This window comes from Haemaphysalis longicornis, unplaced genomic scaffold (genome assembly GCF_048455015.1).
Source record: "Haemaphysalis longicornis isolate Haplotype H1 unplaced genomic scaffold, Haemaphysalis longicornis Haplotype H1 scaffold_9, whole genome shotgun sequence".
Classification (NCBI taxonomy): domain Eukaryota; kingdom Metazoa; phylum Arthropoda; class Arachnida; order Ixodida; family Ixodidae; genus Haemaphysalis; species Haemaphysalis longicornis.
This window is the reverse complement of record NW_027526460.1, coordinates 128,004,999-128,021,870: the sequence shown is the minus strand read 5'-3', so window position 1 is coordinate 128,021,870 and position 16,872 is coordinate 128,004,999. Positions and strand designations below refer to the sequence as shown.

Here is a 16,872-nt window from a genome sequence, read left to right as displayed (position 1 = left end):
ATAAATAAATAAATAAATAAATAAATAAATAAATAAATAAATAAATAAATAAATAAACAGACAAACAAATAAATATATACGTACATAACTTTTACATAAATAAATACATAAATAAACTTTTTCCTTCAGAATTTTTTAAACCTTTTGTCCGAATGGCTGAATCGAGGAACGGACAGACCAAAAGTTTGCATTTTTAGGTTTAACGCCCAAGAAAGACTGTTGTCTAATAGAGAGTGTAAAGGATGAACACGAAGCTCACTACTGTAGAAACAGTATACTAGGTTGGACGGCGGAAGGAATTGTCGCACCTCCGGCATGCACTTCCCCCAGTGCAATGTTTCTGTCATGCATCTGACCGGAACACGTCGACTTTGCCGCGTCCGCTATGTGGCGGCTCGATGCCATCGGCATTCATCACCCGAATTCACAAACGTCTCGACAATAGAACCCAAGGGAAGAATTTGAGAGCAACATCACCCGTACCGAAGGAGACTTGCTTGTACATTCAATAACAGAGCTGTGGTCCGGATGGTTGGTTGCCTCCCATCATGGCACATACCCACGCGGGGGATTGGCCAAGAAGTTCGTCCGGATTCACGCCCCCAAGGGTCGCTCGTCGACGTCGTCGTTGTCGCTCGTACCACGCTACATGGCAAGTGCGGTAGATCGCTCTCCTCAGGCAGTTCACCAAGATGCTAGAGCGGCATAGCGTGGCCGCGCGGGGTTCGCTCAGCGGAAGAGCGGGCAGCCATGAACAACAAAATGTTGCCCATTATTCACGAGGATTATCTACAATAACGTCTACCGCACATTTACGTTCTGGAAAAGCACAGCGAAATGAAAGGGTTTGGTTTTGGCCGACCGATTGCGAGCGCTTTCACTTGGGTCATTGCGTATCGATTGCGGTCGTTGTAGTTTTCAGGGCGGCCCAGCTTCGCGCACACCCTTGTTTTTGGGGGAAGGCATTCATTAATTTCTTCTTGTGTTCCTTTTCGTAACGTAATTTTCGCGGCCAGGTTTCTTGGACTATATCGTTCTAAGGTTTCTATGCATCTTTTTGTATACATCTCTTTATTTTATTGCGATTAGGGTAGATAACTGTCACCCGCCCGTTGTAAAGACTGTAACCGGATTCTCCTCATCATCGTCGTGGTAGTCATCATCATCATCGCCATCACCCTTTTTTTCTCTCGTGATTCTACGGGGCTGTAGCGAGGTGACGGCAGAACACCGCTCTGCGTACCTGCATAGGATCCCGAAAGCAGACATCATGAATCTGGCCAAGCGAGGCGTCTTGCGGCAGCCAGAAGTCTTCGAGAATCCCGTGTACTTACAGGCTGGGGACGAGTATGTTGATCGATGGCCATGTTACCAGGACTACCAAGGATACCAGCCGTTCGATGCAGGTCACATTTCCCAACTAACACCCCAAGGGTTCTTCGGTCAAGTCCCAACTCAACTACAGGGTATCCTGTCGACTCCGCAACACGTTGGCGACGACCGGAAACCCTTGGTGCCTTGTCAGGCGCGGTATAAGTGGTGGCGGCCAAGCGAGACCTAGTGGAGCCCGCCCTCTTTCTCGCCAAGCCGGGAGAGCCGCTTCTACGCGGAAGACGAAGCCTTGACCCGCGACTTGACGAAGAGCCCGACCGCAACGACAGCCACTTACAGCGTCCGCAGCGAATCCACCCTCGTTCCGCGAAGGCAGCCTCGCGGTCTCAAGTCATCGACGATAGGACCGCAGCACCGAGCTTCATGGGCGACCTGTGCGTCAATCTGTTTCATAGCTGTCGTTGGGGCAGCGTTCCTCGTATCCACTTTCACGTCAATGGTGCAACGTAACCGCGAGAGGCTACACGCCGGCGGCGTCGGTGAGAGCTTCCAGCGGAGGGGACCTCCTCCTGCTGCAAAACTGGTTAGCCAAGCCCCGACGGAGTCCAATAACTCGTCCCCAGGCAGAATGAGCGGTAATAGCCTTATGAATTTCCGCACTGTTGGCACGCCTTCGGTCGCGAGGAAAGTGGTCACAAACACAACGTCGCTTGCGGGCATCGTTAACTTGCCGAGGGACCCGGGACTGACCAAGCGACATGATCAGCTGACCACTTCGCGGGCAAAGGTAGCTGACCAGGAGGACTTGGACTTGGGGGAGGCCTTGGAAGACCGCCCGGTGTTCCCATTTCGGCGCCCAGTGAGTCTAATCCACTTTGTGTCTTAAACATCAATATTACGGGTGAAGTTTCAGAAACGCAACTCCAATAGTGTCGTGTGCCGCATTTTAAACATTCTGTGTAACGTATATTTACCGGCTTAGCTGTTCTTCCTTAATCCTAGCTTGGTATCTCTGAAACCTTTTGTTCGAGAAATCGTCTGGGGCAGCCACAGCAAGCCTAGTATAATCTGTCCATTAGCATCAAATTTTGTCTCGGGTCACACCACAGCAGATATTGTACGGCAACTCACCATAAAAGATGAGGGATGCTGTTCACATCGCACTTTTAAATGCCTTTCGCCTGTCCTGTACACAGGCGCGGCCGATGTGTGGTGCCGTGTTCTACACATTTTGTCGCGCTGCGGTACGGGAGTTCCACTACCGGCGCGCGTTCAACGCCTGCGTCGAGACGGCAGTGGACGTCGTGCACACCTGCAACCGGGGCGCCAATCGGTTTGCCTCGTCCAGGCACTGCCACGAGAGCTGCATTGGCGCAGAGCGTCCTGACGATGCCTGCTTCGACAAACCACTGTTCACCAGCTGTGCAAGGTATACGAAGAGGCCGCCCGGCACGAGATATTCGGGACGCAGTGTACCTGCGGTGAAGATGTCTCTGTTAGCACCGAATGCCTATAGACCAGAATTTTGCCGGGTCGGCCCTGTTCTAACGATCCAGGCGTCACCTGGCGGGCATTTCTTGGGTACTGCGGGGCGAGCAGACGACGCCGCAGTTCACCGCTGTTGCTCCGTGCTTCGCGTGGATATCGAAAATCAGTGTCATTAATTCGTTATGCCACAAGCGACAAGTGCAACAATGCTTTAAGGAGACCGTTCAAAGCGTCCGAGAGCTTTCAGGTTTGCCCATAAATTATTTTACCAACACGCTAAGGCGGCGGGCCACACCACACGCGCTTTATCCTGACGGCGGTTGCCTGTGAAGGTATACGTTTCGCCGTGCCAGCAGGACGCCAGACTTTTCATCCCCAATTGATGTTTATTTTCTTAATTGTGGGCAGGTTGCCGTCATTGCCTTTACTTGGCGATGTACAGAAGCTACTTATCCGAGCGTAACTACGCCGTTGCTGTCTGCGCCATCAGCGTTAGCGCTAAGTGCTCATGCCAGAAACGTGTGAAGTGCACCTCGTCAAAAGAAGTGTTTGCATGTGCGGAGTCTATTCGCTGCACAAATTCCCTTAGTCCCTTGAGCGCTGCCGGGAATGGGTCGTCGTGCTGAATCGAAAAGACTTCGAACCCAGCAAATTTGTCAGAATAAGTACGATTGTACGCTGCTTTTGGAACCGCTGTATATTCACCCTCATGCTCAATCCCTATCGCACGTTTCTGTTCTCTGGAGGTATGTGCCACTGATCTCCACTTAGTTGCTGGATGGCGCTTCACCGCTGTCGCGGCCGGGCGCGCGCACGGCCACCGGAAGTTGAACGGCTCGTCCCGGAAGTCGGGCGTCTGCTATGCTTTTCAACCGCGCTGATAAGCGTCCCCATTGGCGGATTTTGGCATTTTGTTCTCACTTTATTGCATTTTGGCTATACACATTGCGTTCAGATCGCAACATATGCTATACCGAAATATGCGACGTTAATATGAAGTAGAATTTAATTGCAAAGGAGAACGAAAATGTCACTTGGGTCTTGGTTTGAGAGACGACGCAGCTCTAACGGGATTTATGCTCGAAATTTATGCTAGGGATTTATGCTAGAAAGAAAACAACGTGGCCACAGCGACAGGCTGCAGCCGAGTTCGTGCGCCCGTTCTGTCAAAACAGGTGTCAGTAAAGTGGTCACTGCAGAGCCTGCTGCCTGGGGATGGAGAGCTTATAGTTACACGGGCACAGTTAACCACGGTCAAGCAAACCGCGGTTAGACAAAACCGCAGTTTGCTGCGTTACACGACAGACGAAACTGCGGTTACGTCGCTAACCATAATTAGCGCAAACTGAGTTTGGCACCTCAGTTCGGTCACGCTAACCGCACTTTCTGCAGCCGCAGTGCTCAAAATCGCACAATTCAGTTCGGACGCAGTTAAGTGGCGGCGCATCAGCGGAGGCGAAAAAAAAAAAAATCACCTGGCGTTCGGAAGAAACAAAGGTTCTCAAATAGCGGGCGCCCAAAAGCTGTCCCCAAGACGCGCTTACGTTCTTTGCATCGCTCTCGCAATCAGCGCGACTGCCCGTCAGCAGCGGCTCGTTTCCCGATCCGCCCGATCAACTACGACAAACGCCGTGCTAAATTTGTAAATTCCGCGCGTCGTCCGCCAAAAATGGATATAGCAGGCAATCTTGAAGCGTTTTCAGCACACGGAAACGATCGGCGCGCGCGTCGGCCGTGCCTGACCGTGGCCTGTAAACACGCCGGCGCGCCTGCCCACACGGCACTGCTTGCGGCCCGAACCGTCCCAGACCGCGGCAGCAACAGCTTATCGCATCGCCGCTCTTCGAAATCAATCTGATCGCGGAAAAGAACTTCCGCATTCGAGAAAATGCATGTTAGTGCTGTGAAAAATTGTGCTATGGATTGTAATTCGCAGTTGTAGAGATAGCGGTGGTCAAATATCTACCGCGATGCTAAGATGAAAGTTCTCAACACCGAACAGACCTAAGCAAACCAAGCCGGTTGCGAGCTGTTGGGGAAGCCCCTCTTCTCGCCGCGCACGAGTGCGTTGCGTTTGTGTCAGAAGCGAATGCTTTAACGATATTTCTTTTTGTCTACACTGCTTCTCTTTTTTTTTATCGTGAAGTTAAAAGTGTGGTAATTTATTTTTGTTGCGCTCATAATCAAGTGACTGCGGTTACCAAACTTGCAATTTCGCGTGCAACATCCAAAACCGCGGTTGGCGATAACCGCGGTTAAAGTTTAGTAACCACGGTTAAACTTAACTGCGGTTACTTTCGCCGTGTAACTAGGGTATAAGTTTGCCACCCAACGCCGGTATAAATACGGCTTAGAGCGAGGGAATCTGCGTAACAAGAGCCCCAGCTTAAAAACGACACTGATATGACATTTGCGTTTCGCTGCGTATCACGCACGTCGTTCAGAATATTGTAATACTTCCAAGTAGAACGTCTTCCCAGGCGACTTCTCTGGTCTGCTTGTGCAGTTGACGGCGCAACAAGCAAGCATTTTTGGCGGAATGCGTGGGAAACCAGCCCATGCGTAGCATGCGCTATGCTGGAACGGCCCGACTTCCGGGACAAGCGCTCGAACTTCCGGCGGCCGTGCGCCGGAGAGCTCGAAGCGCCATCCAGCAACTCTGGTGGAGATCAGTGGTATGTGCTGTTCATCTCATCGACGGGAAGCTAACAAAAATCAACCGGAAACCTATGCTGCAGCTCGGGTACGCAAATAAGTTTGGGCTGAAAGCAAAATAAAAGCGTCGCGGGGGCGGAGCACGCCCGGTCATGTCTGGAAATAGCTGTTCGCGGTTCCCATCCGCCGCCCAAACGCAAATGTTCTTTTAAGCAAGCTAACAGCCGTGTAATCTTGTATCAAATAAGTTGTCCGGGTTAGCAGCAGGAAATAGTGTTATGCGGCGGCAAATATTGTTAAAACATATTTTACTTTTATGAGCATGTATGTGTACGACCTGCGTAGCTAGAACGAATATTTCAGGGCCTGGTACAACAACCGACTCAGTATGAGGTATTGGAGCACGTATTAAATTTCAACACCTTCGCGCACCGACAGCAACAAGCCATGTTTGGAAATTTGCGCTACCGCACGGTATTCGCTGATATTGCGCCAACCCACTTACGTCTGAGCATACGTTGGAGGCATATTGGCCGATACGACCGGGCGTGCATCGCCACCGCGACACTTTTATTTCGCTTTTGGCTCAACCTTTTCGCGTACCTGAGCTGCAGCATAGTTGTCCCGTTTACTTTTGTCGGCTTCCCATTCATGAACCGAAAAGTAGCGTGACCGTACTTATTGAGGCAAATTTGCTAGTTTCGAAGTCTTTCCGACTCAGCACGATGACCCATTCGCGGCGGTACTCAAGGGACGCAGGAAATTTGTTCAGCGAATAGACTCCGCAGATGGAGGCACATGGATGTCGTGGTGAACTTCACACGTTTATTGCATAAGTACTTTGCGCTAACGGTGATTGTTGTCGCAGCCAACAAGGGCGTAATCACGCCAGGACAGGTAGTTTCTCTAAATCAACAAGTAAAAACAATGACGGCAATATGCCCACAATTAAGAAAACAAACATTAATTGTGGATGAAAAGTCGGGCGTCCTTCTGGCACGGCGAAACGTAGCCTCACAGGCAACCCCCGTCAGGACAAAGCGCGTGTGGGGTGGCCAGGGTGTCGAACCGGAATTTTTTCGGGTTCGGTTCGGGTTCGGGTTCAAGCCTTTCGGGTTCGGTTCGGGTTCAGTTCCAGAGCACCATTCCGTTCCGGTTCGAACCGGTTCGAACCGGTTCAAACGGGTTCGAAGAAAAAAAGCAGGCGTGATTTTTCTGTTAATTTTTTTTTGCTCGTTTTTCGTTTCCTTATAAAGTCGGCATAAAAACAGTCATAATGAAGGTTTCTTTGTCCAAATATTTTGTCTTCGCCAAACTAATGCGACCCTGCAACACTTTTTTCAACTTTTTTCTAAATCTTGAGTGCTTGCAGAAAGTAGCGAACCAACACATTAGATTATGGGGTCGCAATGTGCCTCAGCCAAAAATTACTGCTACCTCCTCGTCAGATAACTTACAAACTTGCTCAAAATATTTTTCTCTCCTTCCCGGTCTTGGCATTCTTCGACCGCTGAATGACGTCATTACAGTGGTGTAGCGGCTGTTTGCCGGCTTTCCTTAAGTTGCAGAATAGGGCGCATTTGATAGCCACTTAAAAAAATGCCACAAAAGCGAAGCAGAAACGGAAGGTGTGTCCGCAGCGACGAGCAAATCACGCACTGTTGCTCTCTGCTGGCAATAGCTATAGTTTTCACAGTGCTTCCAGATGCGAAGAAGAGTGAAAGCGTTTATGGAAAGTGTTGATTTATTTATTTACTGCTTTATTTATTTATTTATTTATTTATTTATTTATTTATTTATTTATTTATTTATTTATTTATTTATTTATTTATTTATTTGTTTGTTTGTTTGTTTGTTTGTTTGTTTGTTTGTTTGTTTGTTTGTTTGTTTGTTTGTTTGTTTGTTTGTTTGTTTGTTGTTGGGTTTAACGCGCCCACGCAACGCCGACGGCAAGGCGCGTCATAGTGAAGGGCTCCGGAATAATTTTGACCACCTGGGGATCTTTACGTGCGCCGAAATTTCGGACACACGAACGTTTTCGCTTTTCGCTTCCATCAGAAAAGTGGCCGCCGCGGCCGGGAATCTAAATCGCGTCTGTGTGCTCAGCAGCAACGCCTTAGCCACTGAGCCACCGCGGCGAGTTTATCTAAAGTGTTGAAGAGCTGCTTTAACTGTACCTGCAAAATGTTTTCTATGGTAGTGTGACGAGTATGTGGCGCCGACTGCCAAGCGTGGGAGGTGGCATTTAGAGAAATTTCCTTCTGCTCCTCTTTTATCTGCTAACAGAACTGTTAGAAAGAAAGAATGGATACAAAGACTCATTGGACGGCGTGTATAGGACGGCATTGGATAGGGAAGCACCGGAGATAGGAATTGCTAATGGCCCTTCAGCGACTGGTGACAGCAATTGGGCTCTAGGAAAGATGATAGCCAAATGAAGTCACAAGCAACAGTAATGATCACTTGTAGAGAGAGAGAGAGAGAGAGAGAGAGAGAGAGAGCGAGAGAGAGAGAATGAAGTTTAATTCAATCGAGGCAAAGTTTCAGAGAGGCGACCTCATTCGAGGGGGCTGAATCTACAGCCGTTTTCATCAAGAGCAACTGATCTTCCAGGCCGGAGCTGGCCATGGCTGTCTCCCAATTCTCTATGAAAACGTGGAGGTTGGATGGATCTACGGCACACTTGTCGCAGCCGCCTACTATGCGTATGAGGTTCCCAGGCTCTCCACAGAAGCAACGAAATGGAGAGAGTTGTGTTCCGTCAAAGAGGTGAAGTCTGGTGTAGTGTGGGAAGGTGTATGCCCACAGGGTGCGGAGTAATCTTTCCTGGTTAATCGGAAGCAATTTGTGCGAGGAGGAATACGTTCTATGGAAGAGGCCATAGTGCTGAGTAACTTCCTGGTCTATGACTGCAGGATGCATGCACTCGGGCTGGGCTTCATCAGCGCTGGCTAAGCAAGTCAAATCTCGACCCACGAGGTTGGTGATCTTGTTTGCCGGGGATGCCAGTATGAGCTGGTGCTCATACAGTCGTGACTGGTCACGTTGGTGGTCTCTAATTTTTCATCGGAAGTGTTGTAACATGCAATCGACCGTTGGCAAAGTTGGGCCATGCCTGCTAAGAGTCTGTTATGAGAGTTTTGGCGCCGCTTTGGCTAAGCGCACGTGCTATCGCCGCTTCCTCAGCTTAGAGGGGGCTGTGTTCGGGGGTTGAGATGCTACACGTCTGGGAGGCTGCAGAACGGTAACACAAAGAGAAGGTATTAAAGAATGCTATCGGGCGTCTTTGCATCAAACCAGTAGATCGTCCCTCCCTTTTTTTCTTGCAGTTTAGTTTCTTTCCAACTGTCTCCCCTCATATATACACACGTTTCGAAAACCATTTAATGAATATAAAATATGCATTAAGCAATTAGTTTGTAACTTTAGTCCGAGATGTCAATGTTAATATAGCAAAAACCTAATAGCGCAATACGGGCATAAAGAAAGACTTTCATAGCATTCAGGCGTCGTCACATAACTTTGCGGATACTTTGTGCGTCACAAAATTTCCTGATTTGTCGAGAAGGAGAACGCTGCAAAATTCTAAATGCCAAGGACCCCAAAGATATCATGTTTGGTCCGACCTTCGAATCCGCCTTAACTGACCCGCTAATTCCTTTATTCCAAATTAATCAACACACCAGTCCCACTAATTCACATTAGCTCATTCACTCACCTAATTCACCCCAGTCTACCCGCTAACCCACACTAATCGACTTCAATCCATCCGCCTCGTAAGTTTAAGTTTGAGCAGATTCAAGATAACATGAAAATGCTATCAAATAAAAGTGGAAATTAGGATTCCCCATTTTTTTATATCTCATGTTCTCTTAGAGCAGTAACCAAAGGACACAACGGCTCTGTATACAAGAAAAAGTGACGTTAATTTTGAGAACTGCGAGTGTTGGTGTCTCAGTGCTGTTTGTATATAACTGCCCATTCAAACTAGAATAAGTGGAAGATATGGATTTATTGTTGACGGTGTCCCTGAAGGCCTTCACAAGCGGACAGGTATGCCTGCGAATTAACAACACATTGAAAACTTTACACGATTTTAAACACCATGTAGATAGAAACCATGAAGAATATTCCATGATATGTTGCCTTGCAATATGCGTTATAACTTAAGTTATGCTAAATGTCAAAGATAATTGGGAGAGATGGGCAGTACCTAACGCAAAGTGATTGTATATACGGACAACTTTACATTAAATTGAGGGCAATACCGTAATTACCCGATTCTAACGCGCACCCGATTTTCCTGGCAAAAAAAAAAAAACTAAAAAACTTGCACCTCCGATTGTAATGAGCACGGAACTTTGTGAGCACGAAAAACGAATGCGAGAGAAACGGGCGATTTATTTTCCGAAGTAATCTCACTCATCTCACTCCTCGCCGCTCTCCGCTGACCACAACATCTTGTCCTCGGTGCCGTCAAGCGCGTTCGCGACTTCTGAACGAACGTTCAACCATGGTCGATGGGATCGTGGCCCACGCCTCGCACGCCCATCCCGCGAGCTTCTCCAGAGGCGCACGCTTCAGCCGACCGCTCGTTTTAAACGCGTGAGAGCCGCTTCTGCCATTGCTGTTATCAAGCGCGCAAGTGGAACGATTTGACGATTTGTGTGAACGCCGATAGAAAAGCTTAGGCGCCTATGCTTCCTGCATCCGAAAAATCGTTGCTAAAAGTATAGTGCCTAGAGCTTTGGCGCCATCTTGATATGGCGATGGTGATGGGTGGGAAAAAATTTCCGCTGTTTCGGCAGTTTCGGTTTCGTATCCGATTCTAACGCGCATGCAATTTTTCGACCTATTTTTCCGGAAAAAATGTACGCGTTAGAATCGGGTAATTACGGTAATTAGAAGAGAACATGATGAGCCTTGGGAACTGCAGACTACGCAAAATATTTCATGGTTCTGTCTGGCGAGTGGCGAAATATCTTCAGACGCAAGGTAGGGTACCGAAATGGAAAACTAGAAATCGCATTTTTGAGGCCCCGGAACCGGTTCGGAACGGTTCCTTCGATTCGTTCCGGTTCGGGTTCAGTTCCAAAATGGCGGAAAAAATACGGTTCCGGTTCAGTTCCGGTTCCGGGCGTAAATTCGGGTTCGGTTCCGGTTTTCGGTTCGGTTCCGGTTCCGGTTCGACACCCTGGGGGTGGCCCACGCCTTAGCGTGTTGGGAACAGAGTTTATGGGCAAACCTGACAGCTCTCGGACGCTTTGAACGTTCTCCTTAAAGCGCTGTCGAAGTTGTCGCTTCTGACATACCGAATGAATGACACCGATGTTCGATGCCTCCTGGACGACTGATATCCACGCGCGGCACGGAGCAACAGCGGGGGACTACGGCGTCGTCTGCTCGCCCCGCAGTATCCAAGAAATGCCCGCCAGGTGGCGCCCCGATTGTTAAAAAATGGCGGCGCCCTGTGCACGATTGATATTCTTGTCAATAGCATAATGACATGTTTAGCGGTCCGGTCCGGTGGCGTCACGGACAGGGCACAACGCACCGTCCACTTGAAAACAGCACTCACACGCACAGATGACAGTAGCAGACGACAGGGCGGCACACGCGCACACCAAGTGTTACACAAGCGCCCTCCGTTTTCTTTTTCATAACCTATAAAAGGTCATATTTTTGCAAAAGAAAGATACGAAATACCTCCTGCATGCCTTCCTGTTAGTTCTGGATGTCTGTGTTCACCTCCCTCTCTGCATAAATATTGGTATGTATGTGCGTGCGTCTTTGCGTGTCTGTGTGTCCGTGTGTTTGTGTGAGCGTGCGTGTGTGCATGTTCATGTACTTTTCGGCTCCTGCATGAACCTATCACCTGTCATAATACAAAATGTTTTAAGTGCGAATGCACTTTATAAGCGACCCTGAATTCCGTTGACCGCCGTCCGTCTACATAGCAACAGCTGCGGGTGCGCGCGCTCCTCGTCTTCCTTGGCAACGGGGGGAGATGGGCGCGCGCTGCCTGGCCGCTGACCAGGCACATACCCACGTGGGGGATTGGCCAGGAATCTCCTCGTCTTCCTTGGCAACGGGGGGAGATGGGCGCGCACTGCCTGGCCGCTGTCATGGCACATACCCATGTGGGGGATTGGCCAGGAATCGGGCGTGAGAAGGGCTAATGCACCCGCTTAAAGGAGTACTGACACGAAATTTCAAAGCTGAGATCCGCTCTAGCAATCAAGTACAACGACAACACAAATAGGTGTCTGTGAATAAATGCATCTTTCTTTCTTTGTAGCTGTGTGTGTGTGTGTGTGTGTGTGTGTGTGTGTGATCTCTCTATCGCGAACATTACCGAACCGCGCAAATTCAACTCCTGCATTCGCACTTTCACATTCTTCTCCTCGGGGAAATGCGGGGAAATTTTTATTCAAACGAGGAACCAATCATAATTTTTTTTTATGATGGCGGCTGTACGCGCAGACAAGTTGTCAGTAATTCGCATTTCACGGCAGTTTTTCTGGTGCGCACCCCGCCCCCCCGCGCAGGCAAGACGTCTTGTCCAGCTGGTGGTTCTTCGAAGGTCACACGTGCGTTCCCTGGAACTTCCCTGCGGGCGGATGTCCCGCCAACGGCAGCGCCGTCTTCCGCACGCGGCAGGAGTGCACGAGCCGGTGCGCAGAACGCGGCAGTCGGGGGCCCGCATGCCAGCGCCCCATCGCCGTGTCTTGTACGCGCCGCCACCTCAAGTACCCCTTCTTCGCCCACTTCTCGTCGGAGGACGGCCGCATGCGGTGCCTGGAGACTTCGACAGATTTGCTTCGCGACCATCGGTGCCTGACCGGCGCCAATCGGTTCAGCAGCCGGAAAGCCTGCTTCGCCACGTGCTCAAACAGTGCATTCAACTAAGCCTCGCATCGTGGGCACTCTTTCTTCCTGGGGCGTCAGAGTAACTGCAACTGCATTATGGCTGATTTGAGTAGGAGTCACGTGAAAAGGATCGTTTTATTTTTGCTTGGGAACATAAATTGACGCAATTTTATTGGTGCTGTTGTTTACTGGAAATCGCGGGAAACGCGAGAACTTATCTGCATAGGGCGCTGTCTACGCGTTCTCTTCGCGTGTACACTGCATCGCAGCGCCTGAGCCCTAACGAGGCGAATAGAATGGATTTTCTTTTATGCCACTGGCGATGTCAGTCGAGCAAAGGTCTGGCTTGGCACGCAAGATGAGGCTTTTCGCAGCAAGATGTTTTAAGAGTAGTGCGGGATTGACCGATGTCCGAGCGGGGTTAATTATCAGCGGAAAGGAAGGCAATGACATTCAAAGCGCCACTGGATCTGGGCTCTTGGGTATGAGAGAGAGAGAGAAGGCTCTTTATTGAAAAAGCAGAGAGTTTTGCCGGCGTTTGTGATCACCTACATGCTTCTCTGCTAGGGGTCGGGGATGTAGGGAGAACAGGCCCTAGAGAGAGGTGGGCAGAAAAGAAAAAAAAGAGAGAGAAAAAAACGAAGAAGCAAACAAAAAAAAAAAAACACTGGCGTGGTTTGGCGGGCTTGGCGGACTATTTTTTAGATTGTGTTACAGAATTTACAATTTTGAAATGTGGCCAATGTCCTCCAAATATGAAAACAAACTTTTTAGGGCCCGACGCTGCTTCGAGGGGCTAGTCCATGGTCCTAAGATGGTCTTCAAAGTTACCGGCCCTTGATCTAGGCGTTCAATATCTTAAAAAAAAACGGGATCTTGGTGCCAAGTAGGCCACACATTCTAATAAGATATGTTCGACGGTTTCTATGGAAGAACAGTTATCGCAGTACGGGTTGGTCGTCAGTCCGAGGCGAAAGAGGTAACTGTTGGTGCAGCGGATGCACTTAATTTTGGATTCCCAAATACATGATTTTTAAGCCCCACACTTTACGCTAAACCGACTTTCCGCACAATACGAATCCAATGGGTCCTGCAATGATGATGGTGGATGCTGTCTGTTAGTGCGCTGCGAAATACAGTTATTGCCAGCCCTTCCTGATCTGCTCGCCTGCAGAAGCTACTTTTTAGTGCTAAAGCAATGCTATCCTAGCAAACTAAATGTTGGGTTTGTGTGATGCCTCTGCGGAGTAAGTGAAAACAAGAAAACGCAGCCGAGGCCTGTGCCGAACGTGGGTCGTCTCTCCTGCCAAGCGAATACCTTACGAAGAATGACGCACCGGTTCGTTTTACACGAGCACTGTGTTGGAGGTGATATCTGTGCACCGTGCGTGCATGGCTATACATGCTTCCGTCTCGCTTTGCGCACGCAAACGGGACATACGGGGGGACCTCGTCCCAAGTCAACGCCGACGTACATAGACAGCATATCCGCGATCGTTTTGTTCAGACGTTCCGTTAGTCCGTTCGTTTGGGGGTGGTACGCCGTCGTTCTTAGATGATCCGTATTGGTGTAGCGCAAGATTCTTTGCATAAGCTCCGCAGTAAAGGCCGTTCCGTGGTCCGTGATTAGGACTTCAGGGGCTCCATGTCGCAGCACAACTTGGTTCATGAAGAACTTCGCAATTTCTTGCGCAGTCCCCCTCGGAAGAGCAGCGGTGTCTGCGTACCGCGTCATGTAGTCTGTCGCTACGACAATCCACTTGTTCTCGGATCATGACGTAGGGAACTGGCCCAGAAGATGCATTCCAATATTTTGTAAGGGCCTCCATGGGACGCCGATCGGCTGCAGAAGTCCGGCGGGTGTCGTCGGTGTCGTTTTTCGTCGCTGACAGTCACGGCAGCTGCGGACGTAGTGGGACACATCGGTTGTAAGGTGGGGCCAGTAGTACTTCGCCTTGATTTTTTCCGTAGTTCGTGCTGTGCCAAGATGTCCGTCGCGAAGGTCTGCGGGGATGACATGAAGATAATTTGTTCTCGTCCCTGGGTTGAAATTTTTCTTCATAGCGTTTTCAACGATAGCGTTGACGTCAGCAGCAGCATCTTCAAGTAGACCGTAATCATCAAGCTTGCGCGGGGTGGCAGGGTAACATGATCATCGGCGATCCTTCCTGCAGCACGGTGTTCGGTGTTCAGTTCCGGCGTCATGGAGTGATCGGGAGAAAAAGTTACCGACTTGGTCTGCAGATCGATTATTGCACCGTTGTCCGTCAAAAAGTCCATTCCGAGAATTACGTCGCGGGAGCAATTAGGCAAAATAGCGAACGCGGCAGGGTACGTGGTGACGTCTATAATGACGCGTGCATGATGTGCACGTTCCACTTGGCGTTACGAGATGGCCTCCTGCTTTGCGTATGTGTGGACCATCCCATCTGGTCGTAACTTTCTTCAGCTTAGACGCGAATGATCCGCTCATGACTGGGTAGTCGGCTCCCGTGTCAATGAGAGCAACTACATCAAAGCCGTCAATTGACACCTTGACGTCGGACGCCGCCTTCCTCGAGTCCCGGGTGCGTCGGGGCGTCGCATCTTGGCTTGTGCGTGTTGACGGTCGGGCACTACGCGTCGTCGTTGTCGTTTTCTTCTCAGCGGCAGTTTCGGTTATGTCGGGTTCGCGTCGGGCCGTGTAGCTGTCGTCGTGTTCGGGAGTCTCGTCAGGGTTAGGTCGGGTCGTCGGGATGAGGGCATGTCGTGAATCACGGTCTTCGGCGCGTCGTTGCGTCGTTGGAGGGTTTCCAGTTTTTCGCCGTGGAGCAACTTCACCTCAAGAAGTTGCTGCTTTTAGTTTTCCCCGCGTTGGCTGAGGGACCTTCCACGTGCGAAGTCCACATTGCTACGGCGGTTCGGCGACTGGTATGGCTAGGGCGACGTCGAACGGTTGAAACTGGCTGGTCCACGGCTGGTGTTGGACAGGTATTCTTCGATATCAGATGGGCGCTGGCCGGGTCGGGGGCGTGGTGCGTCGACCGTGAACCCTCGCAAACCGAGCCTCTTGTAGGGGCAGCGACGGTCGATGTGGTCGGCCTCTCCGCAGTGGTAGCACAGTGGGCACGATTATCGGTGGTTCGCCATACGTCCGTCTTCCTAGGCGTCTGGTTTTGGGCTGCAGGGGATCGGGCGGTCGACAGTGGACGGCAGTACGGCGGCACTTCTTGACGACGGGTTGGAGCTGGGCGGGGTCGACGAACACCCGCGGAGTAGGTCATAACTTGTGGTTCGCGGGGTACTTCGGATGGCATAGAAGTCCCCAAAGCGAGTTGAATTTCTTCCCGGATCACGTAGGTCACAGAGGTGACTTGGGGTTGCGGCGTTGTTAGGAAGAGTTTCCGCAGTTCTTCCCTGACGACTGCACGAATTGCTTCACGTAGTGTGTCAGAGCTAATAGCCCCGCCATCGATCGTGTCCGCAACCAGCGCATTGATTGGACGGTCGTACTGCCTAGTACGAATTTCCAATGTTTTCTCCATGGCGGCCGCCTCAGACGGGAATTCAGCCACCGTTTTAGGGGGTTGCGGACAAGGCAAGCAAAAAGTTCTCTCTTTACTCCTCGCATCAGAAACCTCAGTTTCTTTTCTTTCGTCATTTGCGGGTCCGCGCGACGAAATAGTCGTTTCATTTCCTCAAGGAAAATCACGACTCCTTTGTTGGGGTGTTGCGTTCGAGTTTCAAGCAAAAGTGCAGCTCGTTCTATTCTCACCATGGTCGTGAAGGTCTTAAGGAACTCGCTTTTGAATTGAGTCTAGTTGGTCAAGGAGCTCTCGTGGTCTCGAATCAAGTTCGAGCTGCATCTAGCTAGTAAAAGAACACATGCCGGAAGGTTTCTTCGTCGTCCCACCTGTTGAAGATCCGGACGCGCTCCAGCTTCTCCAACCATTCCTCTGGGTCTTCCGCGGGGGCTCACCGGAACGAATGATGGCGGTTCTCAGGGCTGCTGCAGCACGATTGGTGACGTTGCTTCTTGCACCATTGTGGTGGTTGCAGCGGTCGTTGTCTTGGGTCTTTCTTGCAGGAGGCCGAACTCGGGTGGAAAACCTTGCAGTGGGCGGCTGGCTCTAGTTGGACTGGCCTGGCGGTTTCCAGAGGTCGTAGGGAGCATAAAAGGTGCATACTCCGCACCTCGACCAGATGTCACGAAGCCAAAGATGATGCAGTTATCTTCACAGAAAACAAGTTTATTGGAGCTAAATTTGTGCTCCCCTAACAGCGAAAATAATACACAAGCGGCGAAGCAGCACTCAACAAAGTGACGTGCGCAGGCGAGCGTCGGTATTTCGAATGCCGCGGCGTCTGCTCTGCAGGCTTTTTATGTTTCGGCGCGAGTGGTTCTCGAACCATCGATTTACATCCAGAACATTGTAGATCAGAAAAGATTATTCTAGGCTAGTGACGTTAGGACGAAGCACTCTCCTTATCTGAATGAGATAACCCTTGCAGCATAAAAATAAATAATGCAACATGTGCTTCGCTTGG

At 50.1% G+C, this 16,872-nt stretch overlaps 1 protein-coding gene across 1 annotated transcript; it reads left to right on the top strand.

Moving 5' to 3' along the window:
* The first annotated feature begins 2,533 nt into the window (after nt 1–2,533).
* On the top strand, nt 2,534–12,391 carry LOC144152085 (uncharacterized). Its single transcript, XM_077683292.1, has 2 exons — nt 2,534–2,761; nt 12,024–12,391. The coding sequence occupies exons 1-2, from the start codon at nt 2,538–2,540 to the stop codon at nt 12,382–12,384; spliced, it is 585 nt and encodes a 194-aa protein (XP_077539418.1). The 5' UTR covers nt 2,534–2,537; the 3' UTR covers nt 12,385–12,391.
* Nucleotides 12,392–16,872: the final 4,481 nt, after the last annotated feature.